General features: G+C 42.2%; 1 protein-coding gene across 1 annotated transcript in view; it reads left to right on the top strand.

Annotated features, from left to right (window-relative positions):
* tafa1 (TAFA chemokine like family member 1) overlaps nucleotides 1-4850 on the top strand; it is a 33619-nt gene extending 28769 nt beyond the window's left edge. The window contains exons 3-6 of the mRNA XM_014136486.2: nucleotides 799-939; nucleotides 3512-3636; nucleotides 3918-3976; nucleotides 4111-4850. Coding sequence (XP_013991961.1) covers nucleotides 799-939; nucleotides 3512-3636; nucleotides 3918-3953 — 302 coding nt within the window. The 3' untranslated portion in view covers nucleotides 3954-3976; nucleotides 4111-4850. The remainder of the gene's footprint in view (nucleotides 1-798; nucleotides 940-3511; nucleotides 3637-3917; nucleotides 3977-4110) is intronic.
* The last annotated feature ends 8677 nt before the right edge of the window (nucleotides 4851-13527 follow it).

Raw genomic sequence — 13527 nt, 5'->3', positions numbered from 1 at the left:
GATGGGTCCTACTTGTTGTGTTGACAGTGTTAGGTGTAGGGGTAGAACACTGAGGACAGCAAGTGGGGCATCCTGATAGGGAGATGTCTGTCCTGTAGGCAGAGTAAGCCAGCCAGGCTGATAAAGAGGGACGACGGGCAGGTGTCCTGTAGGCAAAGATAACCAACCTCCTGATAATTACATGAAGGGCCATTATTCAGACTGAGGGGGAGGGATGGCCCCTGCAGACATTCTCATCCTGCTTATAGATATGTCTTTATCTACTGGCTCTCCATTATCATCATCATTCCGTCACACACACACCAGGGGCCTCACTCAGTCAAAGCACAACAGCCATCACTCTTGTTCATGCTCAATCTGCTTGACATATTAATAGTTGTCACATGTAATAAACTTGTAATATCTTACATAAAGATATTCCATCTACTGTATGTTGATATTGTGATAAAACCTAAAACATACACAGGTAGTGAAGATATTTAACAGACCACCAACAATCCTACAAATACAGCTACATAAATCATTGTTAATTGTGCTGACTTCGCTATCAAGTAAGCCAGGGGATCTTTCAGCTTCAGACCCAAATGAGAAATTGACCGCTCTTCCGTGACCCAAATCCTCCTACAATGACCCCAATTGAAAAGAAATAGTATGTGATTATAGACGTATCCTCCTAACTCACGACCTCTCACATGCCCAGGGCCCACTTTGGGATACAGGGATAGTTTAAGAAACCCTGGACTAAGCTCAGGAGTTATTCTGAATTATTTTTGCTTGTTTGTTGTTCTTTTTTCTTAGAGGGAGGAACATGTGAGGTGATTGCTGCTCACAGATGCTGTAATAAGAACAAGATTGAAGAGCGGTCCCAGACAGTCAAGTGTTCCTGTCTACCAGGGAAGGTGGCAGGGACCACCAGGAACAGACCCTCCTGTGTTGACGGTAAGTACCACCACTACCATCACAATCCCCATTGGTATTGCAGGCGCAAGAGAAGTGTTGGCACTGTCACTGATTGGACTCACACAGGTGCTGCTAATAGAACCCATATTCAACAGTTCGTTAAAATATTTTTCTCCAGGGTTGCATAAAAGTACAATATATCATTTGGAGTGTGTATGATGCTTCAGCCTTTCTCAATAGATCTGGAATAGCAAATATCACAGCAGGTGGCCAGTGGAAATAGAGAGCCCCATGCCCTATCCCTTTCCTCTGATTAGATGAACGTAGAAGTATAAACCTGAGAGAACGTATCGAAGAACAGATACAATTCATTAATGGCATACATTTCCTAGACCTAAAGAAGCTGCGATGGTTCTTTATTTATTATGCATTTTGTTTTAAATAGTGTCAAGTCTAAGACAGGATGCCCAAGGAGTTGTTGTTATTGATTAATAGATGCACTATAACCTTGGTTCGACCAGCCTCCTGGCAACAAACCTTGGTAACCCTGTTTACCATAAGGAACAGGTCCAAGTGAGGTCCTCATGGGTGATGAATATGTATGACTAGAAAACCACTTAGACTAGGACAGAAAATAACACTGTTAGACCAGCTGGCTGCAGTGTTCATGGACATATTCAACCTCTCCCTGTCCCAGTCTGTGATCCCCACATGCTTTAAGATGTCCATCATTGTCTCTGTACCAAAGCAAACTAAAGTGACCTGCCTTAATGACTATTGGCCTGTAGCGCTCACTTCTGTCATCATGAAATGCTTCGAGAGGCTGATCAAGGACCACACCAGCTCCACCTTACCTGACACCCTCGACCCACTCCAATTAGCATACTTCCCCAACAGATCCAAGGATGACGCAGTCACCATTGCTCTACACACTGCCCTGTCCCACATGGACAAGAGGAACACCTATGTGAGAATGCTGTTCCTCGACTACAGCTCAGCGTTCAACACCATAGTCCCCTCCAATCTTGACACTAAGCTCAGGACCCTGGGTATGAACACCTCCCTCTGCAACTGGATCCAAGACTTCCTGACAGGCAGACCCCAGGTGGTGAGGGTAGGCAAAAACAGCTGCACAATCGAGAGCATCTTGACCGGCTGCGTCACCGCCTGGTACGGCAACTGCACCGCCCTCAACCGGAAGGCTCTACAGAGGGTGCTGCTGACAGCCCAATACATCACTGGGGGCAGAACATTTACACCAGGCGGTGTCTGAGGAAGGTCCAAAAGATCGTCAAGGACTCCAGTCACCCAAGCCACGGACTGTTCCCTCAGTTACCATCTGGCAAGCTGTATCAGAGCATGAGGTCTTGGACCTACAGGCTCCGAGACAGCTAGTACCACCAGGCCATCAGACTGCTGAACAGCTAACTCTAACTGTCTCCCTGCACAGACCTGGACCTTAGAGACTATATACACCTTAGAGGTTATTTGCACTGACTACTCAAACATCCAACTCTCACACACACACACACACACACACACACACACACACACACACACACACACACACACACACACACACACACACACACACACACACACACACACACACACACACACACACACACACACACACACACACACACACCACACACACAACGCTGTTGTTCAATTATATACTATTGATTCCACTGTGTGACCAATTCACTACCCACTCTATATTTGTAAATACAGTGTTATACAGTCCATAATATTTGATTTGATTTGAAACACTCAAACAAAATATTTACTGAATTTACTGGCCACACACAACACAACTACCTCATTTTGTACTGCGGAATTGCAGTGATGCTTTATGAATTGTATGTATTGGGTTTTGACTGATGAGGCACAATTTTACCATCTCTAGTAAAGATCCAACAGAAGCCAATAGTAGCCTATATCCCTCCCTATATATTCTTCCTGTGCTGTACAGCGAGCATTACTCCTCACCTGCCTGTATGCTTCTTTAGATTCTAACCATTAGATGATGCCATAATTACTGAGCAGAGTAGACAGAGTGAGGGAATCTGAGGTCTCTTCTGTCTGTCAGGACTGACAGGGTATTTTCCTCTGTCAAACATCTGAGATGTGCTGGACATTTAACCTGTATTTAAGGCAATTTTCTTTTCCCAGAGCAATAATATGGCCTGCATTAGAGTCACAGCTATGCCTCCTCCTACATGTCTAGACGTCTGTCTTTCTCTTTGATTTAAAAAATCATGTAAGAAATGCAATGATATCAAATTCTTTCAATAATTCACATAGGGTTGTTTCAGTGCATATTTTGTTTTGTAAGTACTGGTACAAGGATTCGGATATTGATTTTGATCGATTATTACACCATACTCAGCTAGGGACGTTACAGTTGTAAGACAAGGGAGAGTTGATAGTTACTTTGATATTTGTCAGACAGATTCCCACAATTTCGATATGTGTGTCTGTCATGTGATGAACAAAGCAACAGACCCTCTAGTCACCAATCCATCTCCAAGTCATACACTGCTATTACATATAGCCGTTCCACTGGGTAAGACATACTCAGGTCACATTATCCATTTGTTGCCTGCAGCATCCATAGTGATTGGGAAGTGGTGGTGCGAGATGGAGCCTTGTCTGGAGGGAGAGGAATGCAAGACGCTGCCTGACAACTCAGGCTGGATGTGTTACGCTGGGAACAAGATCAAAACCACCCGGGTAAGATGGCCTCACATTACCATTTGAAACAGAGACATACTGGAGGAGGGAGAGTTGCAGTCATGAGGAATATGCAACAATAGAACAATACATACTTTACATTTAAAGAAAAAGGCACAATGTATTGACTCAAGTACATGGGCTATGCTACCTAATACCTATTTTTTACTGGTTAGGGCTTGTAAGTAAGCATTCCACTGTAAGGTCTACACCTGTTGTATTCGGCGCACGTGACAAATAAACTTTGATTGATTTGATTTACTGTCTCCTTTCTTTTTTAGAACACCCAACAACCTGCAAGCGAAGAATACCTCTAACTTTAGACGGACCAACTGCAGAGGTCAGCTTTGCATGTTCCATGGAGCTGTTACTGCATACCATCTTATCATAAACCCTCTAATAAACAAGATTAACATTATAGCTGCACTGCAATATATCACAATATCTTAGTGCTCTCCCTTTTGTTTGTTTCAGATCAATCCAAGGACCCAACAAAGACATTCAGTTTACTTTCCTGGATTGAAATGTGTGAATTCTCAAAGAAACTGCTGCTCAAGTGTACTGGGAATGATGCAGTTCAAGGATACCAATGGGGGACCTTATTGAATTCTGAATTTTGTTCTTTGAGGAAACACTGCTTTTGGATGTACAGCACATCTGTTGTCAGAAAACTCAGACAGACTCTGCGAGATGGGCAGACATTTCTGGGTTACCTTTAGCAAGTACTTGCAGTGGGGAGTCAGGATTCTGTATATACCATGTTTCAGTGTCTTCATGTTAACAAGAACATTGTCTACAGTATGATGGTGGTGAGATGTAAATGATTCCAAACCCTGATCTGTTCTGTTGTTGTCCATGTGTTCTAGATTTCAGACCACAGCCAAAAGTCTAATATTTCTCAGACATTCAATAACCTATAGGTTTACATCATGTGAGGATGCAACTGTACATTGGCTGTTAAAAGGAATAATTTGACCAATATAACAACACATATTTTTGTTATCAAAACCGTTTTTGTATTTGAATGCATTCAGTCATCTCAGTTGCTTCATCATCCCTCTTAGAAATAACAACACTTATAGTTCAGTTATCCTTCAAAAGGTTGATTGCTCACCAAAAATACAGTACGCTTGTTTGTTTTTTACTCCTTTAGATGCCTTATGTGTGTCTTCTTCAACAACATATTAAAAGTCTACCATTGCTCTGTGCGTAAATATTGAATTAAAGTATGTTGTGTTATGTAATTAAATATATATTTTGTACTGGCTGCACAATGCCATATACCTCTAAATTGAAGTATCAACGAATCAGCCTATCCTACTAAGTGATGAAATCTGGATAATAATGGCCTCTATAGCGCACAGATGTCAGAAAGCACAACGATCACAATCAACTAGCTTGCTAACTGGGTTAAGTAAGTAGAGGAAAACACATGAACAGAATATCAATGTTTAATTTCTACATGTATCTTTGTAATGGGTACTAGACCAGTTGTTCCACTAAAACAGCACACAACTCCAGCACTCTTCCCTAACATAATTCTAACCTAACAAATCGTTTTTTTGGTATCCTGCTCTCCTTGTAAATAAGAAATGAGCTTGTTTAGGACTAATAAGGACAGTCAATGAAAAACATATTTTCTCTGAAGTCTTCCACTTAACAAAGAATGCTCAATGGAGCATAAAGCAGATTATACAAAGACTATGCCATTACAATGCGTCAGGGAACCAAGCAGCCAGTGGGCAAAGTTGATTTAAATCCACCAGACACCCTGAAGTGATTTTTCTGAGTGTTGCTCTCTGGCACATGTTTTCTGAAATCTCCATATGTGTGGATCAAACACATCGTACAAACACACACTGAAATCACATCACACCAACGACAGGAAGGCTAGAGACAGCACAATGCAATATGCAAGTAAAGGCACTGTATCCTAACTGTATTCTAGAAAGTCTTATATGGGCCCGTATCCACAAAGCATCTCAAAGTAGGAGTGCTGATCTAAGATCAGTTTAGCCTTTTAGATCATAATGAATAAGATTATATGGACGCTTTGTGGATACCGTTTCTTAAAGAGGATTCCAAACTGAACAATGGGTTGTTATCAGTATCACAATAAGCTGCAGAGCGTTTTTTGTCTACTGAGGGACAAGGAGTCCCTTCTTTTCTTCAACCATCATAGGCATACCTAGCGAAGTTAGCTAACATGATCACCTTTTCAACATTGTTTTTAGGAGTGTTTAATAACGATTGCTGCTGACTGGCATGATGGGCTACATTGATTGGTTGACCACGTCAATTGGCTAGCTAACTAATAACTAGCCCAAAGGCCAGCAGATGTTGATATTGATATGGTATTGATGGTTTCATCTTACTGTCCAAACACATTGTATGTAGCCGGCAATGCATTCGTATCCCTCGTGGAACCGTTCGTACACAAAACATTCTCCATTCAGGTTGCAAAGGCATCAATTTCCTCCTTAACTAGATTTAATGGCGAGAAGTCTGAAAAAAATGGGAAGATATATGTAGTTTCTTTATGAAAAACCATTTTTCACCACCATGCTAGTGGCTTATAATGCGTTTGGACGGTAAGATGGAAACGACTCAATATCGCCATCTGCCAGCCTTTGGGCTAGCTAATAACAGATTACGTCAATATGGCTAGTTAACTAGCTAACTTTCAGGGGATAAACTACATGGCTATATCCAAATATTGTTTGATTTGCTTGCCATCTATAGTGGCGATGACAGTAGTCTGACTGACAACTTTACCAGGATGAGGACTTGCCATTGTCAAGCTCTTTCCAAAAGCCTAATCTCTGATGGAGCAAGCCAAATGACACATGTTGTTTGCTTAGCTAGCTAGCTATTTGCCAAATGAAAAGGCTACCCTCATGTGTCTGAAAATGCATGATCACTTGATGTTTAGTGATCATGAAAAGCATGCTGTTACTTGCTGTATAACTGTGTAAGGACACAGCCTAAGAGAGCAAAATAATGAGTTAACCACTGTTTAATGGACTATGTGCTTCCTTTAAAGGCTCCCTTTACAATCATGCTGCAGATGAAATGATTAAGCACAGAGGACACCAGCTGGTGAGACTGGGCTACTGGGATTCTGGGAAAAAGATAAATGAGAGAGGTGAACAGAAGTTGAAGGTGAAACCACCGTATGCAGCATTTTGCCTCATGGAGGGAATCAAGTTTTAATGTCACATGCACAAGTACAGTGAAATGCCTTTCTTACAAGCTCTAAACCCAACAATGCAGGGATGTAGTACAAAAAATAGCATAAGGTAGAACAAAAACACAATAAATAAAAATAAGAAAACGAGAAAGTAAGAATATACAGGGTCAGTTCCAATACCAAATTTACAATGTGCAGGGATACTGGAGTGATAGAGGCAGAAGTGGATGCTCCTCAGAGTAGGAAGGGGAGGACCATCCTCCTCAGTGAATTTCCCAAAAATGTAAATAGTGAAACATTTAAAAAGTTATCCTTTTTAGATACAACAATACTAAATATTTTCACGTCACCAAATAATTGATTAAAACACACTGTTTGCAATGAAGGTCTCCAGTAGCCTCAACAGCCCAGCTAGCAATGAGGAATCGGCCCAGAAGCAGCCCTCTTCCGGGGGGCCGGAACTGATTGAATCGGCCCGGAATCGGGTTACGGACTCGGCCCAGAATCAAAATGAATGACTGCCCAGAATCGGCCCAAGTACATCGGGCCGTTTCCGTCTACCAGAATTCAGCCGACTTTGTCGGCATCTTACCAGAATCACCCCAGAAGCGGCCCGATGCAAATTTAAATGAATGTATACAACATTTCCCGATTTTGTACTTTTAAATATTACTATTACATATACAAATTATACCCATCCACAAAAAAACATTTTGTCCCGGAGGAAACGCCATACACCTGGTGACCGTGTCAGCGTGTATGCACCTAGCCCGCCACAGGAGTCGCTACAGCGCAATGGGACAAGGACATCCCGGCCAGCCAAACCCTCCCCTAACTCGGACGACGCTGGGTGTCGCGTCATTGGTCTCCCGGTTGCGGTCGGAACGGGTCTCTAACCAGCATCTGTAGAAACGCAGTTTGCACTGCGATGCAGTGTCTTAGACCTCTGCACCACTCGGGAAGTTCCAGCCACAATGTTTTTAATGCTTATCAATCGCCTTGCACAAAGTAGCAAAATACTAAAATACTACACAGGACTCTTAAAGAATTTCATTTAAATGTTAATTGTATTTTTTGATCACAGAAACAATGAGGAAAATATGGAAAAATAAATAATGAAATGTTAATTTTATAAAGCAGCCCGTGTTATCATCTGTCAGAGAGTTGCCCCAATCGGCCCGAGCCCCAAGTGATACATTTGGGCCACATAACTCTCACCGGAATCGGCCCGAGCCCCAAGTAATATATACATTTGGGCCAGGTAACTCACACCGGAATCGGCCCGAGCTCAATCCCCGCATCGTAGCCATAAGTAATACTACCAAACTCGGGCCACATGACGTCGGCCGAGTCTGACTCTCAGCCGAGTGCCCCGACTCTCAGCTGGAATCGGCCCAGATCCACTATGCTAGCTGGAAGCACTCTGTAGGGTAGCACCATGGTGTAGCCGGAGGAGAGCTAGCTTCTGTCCTCCTCTGGGTACATGGACTTCAATACAAAACTTAGCAGGCTTATGGTTCTCACCCCCTTCCATAGACTTACACAGTAATTATGACAACTTCAGGAGGACATCCTCCAACCTATGAGAGCTCTTGCAGCATGAACTGACATATTGTTCACCCAATCGAAGAATCGGAGAATGAATCTAGCATAAGCTATAGTAGAGCTAGCTAGTACTGTAGTGCATAAAATGTGTTGAGTAGTTGACTCAAACAGAGAGAAAGACAATAGTTGAACGGTTTTTAACAAATTAATTTCTTCTAAAATGAAGGCGAAGCAAGAGAGAGAGAGCAAAGATAGCCATATTTGGTTGTATTTTTTTTTTACTTTCACTTTCGCTTAGCAAGAAAATTCAGCTAGCTAGTTTAACCTACTCAAACACCTGGCTCAAACAGAGATGGATGCTATGTTAGCTAGCTGGCTATTGCTATCCAACACTGGAAATCTTCCAAATCAAGGTAAGCTTTTGGTTTTATTAATTTATTGCCACCGAGGCCCACCGGTGTAACTGCTAAACTACATTCTGTCTGTACACTGTACTGCATAATTGTAGCGGATTTACTAATGCTTTAGTTCTAGTACTGTAGTTCTCGTTAACTATGACTTGACAACGATGTAGGCTGTGTGTAGTAGTTAGCGGTCATGATATGAAGGTTTGGCTTGGAAAGATTTTTTTCGCCTTTTTCACTCATGTCCACAAGCAAAGGGAAAAGGTGAGAGGAGGAGAATATTTGTGAGAAGTAATTACATATACAACGAGCAAAGTGATCATGCTGTTTATGTGGCTGCTATGAAAGTGAACTGTGTTTGCGTGTGATATGGGTGGATTCCTTCCACCGATTTGGTTGAAAAATGTTTCTTAAACGGAACGAAATGGGCATAAACATACCTGAATTTGCCCAATAGAAACTATAATTTGCAAATGTTGGACTAATGATTACACCCTAGATCAGTTAGATGCAGGCAAGTAAGTGCAAGGCGGTATTGAATGTGTATCTGTCTGTCACCTTCATTACTCAAAATTCTCTCAACCTGTGCACCTACGTTGTAAACTTTCATTTGTAGGATAGGTTGTAGCAACCTTGTGATGGATACAGTGGAAATTAGAGTATCATGTAGTAGCCTAACCCTATATATATTACATTGAGCTGGGTGAATGGAATATGAATGACAGTCATCCAATATGCTGTAATAGAAATAAGGCCATGCTCATAAAAATAAAAGAATCCTCTTCCCTCATCTTAAACGACACCAACAGCCACTGAGAGGTAGATATGTATAGGGGTAAGGTGACTAAGCATGAGGATGTATGATAAACAGAGTAGCAGCAGCGTCAATTAAGATTGTATGTGAGTGTGTGTGCGTGTGTGTAGAGTCAGTATAAATGTTTGTGCATGTAATTTGTGTTTTAGAGTGTCAGTGTGTGTGAGTGTGTAAAGTCCTGTGAGTGTGCATAGAGACAATGCACAATAAAGTAAATTCGAGGGTCAACTCAGATAGTCCATGTAGCCATTCTATTAGCTATTTAGCAGTCTTATGGCTTGGGGATAGAAGCTATTTCAGGCGCCTGTTGGTGCCAGACTTGATGCACTGGTACCGCTTGCCATACAGAAGCAGAAAGAACAGTCTATGGCTTGCGTGGCTGGACTCTTTAACAATTTTCTGGGCCTTCCTTTCACACCGCCTGATATAGAGGTTCTGGATGGCAGGGAGCTCGGCCCCATTGATGTACAGGGCTGTCCTCACTACCCTCTGTAGCGCCATGCGATCGAGAGCGGTGCTGTTGCCATACCAAGCAGTGATGCAGCCAGTCAAGATGCTCTCAGTGGCGCAGCTGTAGGACTTTTTGAGGATTTGAGGGACCATGCCAAACTTTATAACCTCCTGAGGGGGAAGAGGTGCTGTTGTGCATTCTTCATGACTGTGCGTGTGTGTGTGGACTATTTTAACTCCTAATGATTTGGACCCAGAGGAACTTGAATCTCTCGAACTGCTCCACTGAAGTCCTGTCAATATGGATGGGGGTGTGCTCACCCCCTGTTTCCTGTAGTCCACAATCAGCTCCTTGGTCTTGCTGACGTTGAGGGAGAGGTTGTGGTCCCGGCACTACACTGCCAGGTCACTGATCTCCTCCATGTAGGTTGTCTCATCGTTGCCTGTGATCAGGCCTACCACCGTCGTGTCGTCAGCAAACTTGAGGATGGTGGTGGAGTCATGTGTGGCCACGCAGTCATGGGTGAACAGGGAGTACAGGAGGGGACTAGTGTGGAGTGCAATTGAGATTGCGTCATCTATGGATCTGTTGGGGCGGTATGCAATTTGGAGTGGGTCTACGTTGTCTGGGATGATGGAGTTGATGTGTGTCATAACCAGCCTTTCAAAGCACTTCATGATTATAGCTGTGAGTGCTACAGGGTGGTAATCGCTGTGGCATGAAGCCTTAGAATTCTTTGGAACAGGAAGGATGTTAGTCATCTTATTAAAACATGTGGGGATTACAGACTGGGACAAGGAAAGAATGATAATTACTGTGAACAAGCCTGCCAGCTAATCTGCGCATGCTCAGCTAAATTGGTGCGTAGATCAGCTCAATTGAAGTACTCTGAAAAGTCCTCCAATTATCTGTGGATGAGTTGTTGAAACTGTGGTCCTGACTCTCAGTGGTCATTAAAAATTGTGTAACCAGAATATGGGTGTTAATCCTGGTGCTCTGGCCTAGCGACATTCCCAATACGGCTGCTTATCCTACCAATATAGCTACTCAATTTCAGCTTCCAATTGTCTCATTCAGTCACTCTCCTCTCCCTCTTCCCCAGACCCTGACATTCAGCCATATTCTGTTTCTAACTAAAGTTGATTTGTTTGGTCCTCCTTTACAATACCAAACACTGTGGCACTATTGATAATTTAATGTCAGCTAAGTGCAGGAGTTTCTGAAGTAGCACCGGCACCATAAAATCAGACATTCTTAAGTCACGCTCTGGGCCTCTCCCACGGGGCCTGATTTCTCACATTTGTGTGCAGAACCATGACAAATACGTGACAACTGACGTTGATCCGCCTTGACTTTCTGTCAGGACGTGATTGAGGCATCATGGGACAACAGTGCAACCTGGACTCAGGGGGAGACGTAACATAGTAACTGTAAATCTGTCTCCCTCCATTTAGTATGATATGCTATGTTTTGCATGGTATGTATGAATTTGTGGATGTCCATCATCCATTTCGTATGATATGTTACGAATTCCAATTTCTTGTGGCTAATGTTAGCTAGGTGGCTAACGTTAGCTAGGCTAGGGGGTTAAATGATTAAGGTTAGGGTTAAGGGAAGGGTTAGCAAACATGCAAAGTAGCTAATTAGCTAAAATACTGAAGTTGTCCGTGATGACATTCGAACACGCAGCATTTGGCTTGCTAGACGTTCGCGTTATACTTTAACCCATCCTCCCGAACAACCACCCTTCTTTTGATTTTGCCTCAAGTAACTTTCTGTCTTATGTAACCATACCAAACGTAACATCACATACTAACTCGAGTGTCCCGGATATACATTTTATATGTTACGTCTTGTCTCTGAGACCACGCTGAACAGTGAGGTACCTATGGGACCCCTTTCCTGCTGGATCCCCATGGAATACTTTAGATATGAATATATTCAAACTGGGTGACACTGACAGTATATTCATGCTCAATGTGGTACTTTAGATCTGCAGCAACCCATTTACACATTTTCAAAGTCAGTCAGTATCAATATCATGATAGGTAGTGTCAGGTATGAAGTCAATGATTGTATCAAGAGGGAGTTAATGAACCTCTAAAGTGAATGCCACCACTTCAGCCATCATTACATTTAAGTGAATGTCTAATGTATAGTAGTTTATGTGGACAACTGGCAAAAAAAACAACGCATGGCCACATACAGACTGTACATAAACAGTAGAGTAAAATCAAACTGCTCTAGTGTTTGCCATTCTCTCCAAGTACAACAGGCAGCAGCTAGCCACCAATATATTACCAAGTCTAATCACATCCTCGCAAACCAGGCACTGTCTCCTTGTTTCCCTGTGGGATGCTGGGATTTCAAAGTCAAGATAACGTGGACCAAACTGGATTCTAATTAAAGTTGACATCAGGTTCCTCTTCCGGCTCCTCCAGCTTTCATCTAAATCATTCATGCTGAGAAGGACGGGGCCGCCACGCCATTTGGGCTCTATTAATGATTAAAGACTTGTTCAAGCAAACAAAAACAATAACACATTCAACAGTACCAGATTTGTGGGATTTAAAAGCCCCTAGATTGTAATCTTTAAAACATTTACTGACGTCATATGAGTCATGTATGAATCCTACTAATAGTATACCAGTTGATGTTAACTCAAAGCATTATTCACTCAACATATTATCATTAAGCGTTTGTGTAACAATTGTTGCTGTATGTCATCATGTCAGGACGTTAACTTGGCAGTAATCTAATGCACTGATTCATTCCCATGAATTATACATATAGCATGTTTGATAATAACATACTTATACAGTACACAGATTAGAATGAAGGTCATGGAAAGTGATATTTCAAAATCTATTTTAGAATAGTGCTACAGTGATAAATCTACAGGGTTACGCCTTGTGAAGTATATACTTTTGCAAAAACATACCAGACTGACGCTTATTAATAATATAATGTTGACAGGGTAGTGTTTTCAGTGGTGACCTGTTGTGAACCCGCAGCCTGGAACCTGATATTCTTTGACATGTGTTGAAACTGACACTGACAATGTGCTATGTGTTGGGGGCCTGTCTCTCAGTGACCTTGTACACTCAGTGTACCTTACATAAACATTACCCAGCTGATGTTCAGGAAGCAATAATGTTTAAATGCACAGCTTTTCCCTTGTAAAGGACCCATCACAATACAAAGGTGAATTCAATAATTGTTGACTTGGAAAATGCCTGTTTTAAAAGATTTTACAAAATGGATGAAATCTGTGAGAAGGGGTGAGAATATTATGGTAACACCGGGGCATACAAAGCTACAATATTTACACACTGGATAAGGACATTGTGTACAATACTAGAACAACATGGTAGAATGTGAAATGTAACCACATTGCCTTGTACTGTCTGGGTGACATGAAATAGGCAGTGTCTGAGTCTTTTTGTGCTCTCCCTCCCTATCTTGCTGTGGGTTATTTTCTTGTCTC

This window comes from Salmo salar, chromosome 13, assembly GCF_965601325.2.
Source record: "Salmo salar chromosome 13, fSalSal1, whole genome shotgun sequence".
Taxonomy (NCBI): Eukaryota; Metazoa; Chordata; class Actinopteri; order Salmoniformes; family Salmonidae; genus Salmo; species Salmo salar.
Note: the sequence above shows the minus strand (reverse complement) of the source record. Positions and strands in the feature narration are given on the sequence as shown.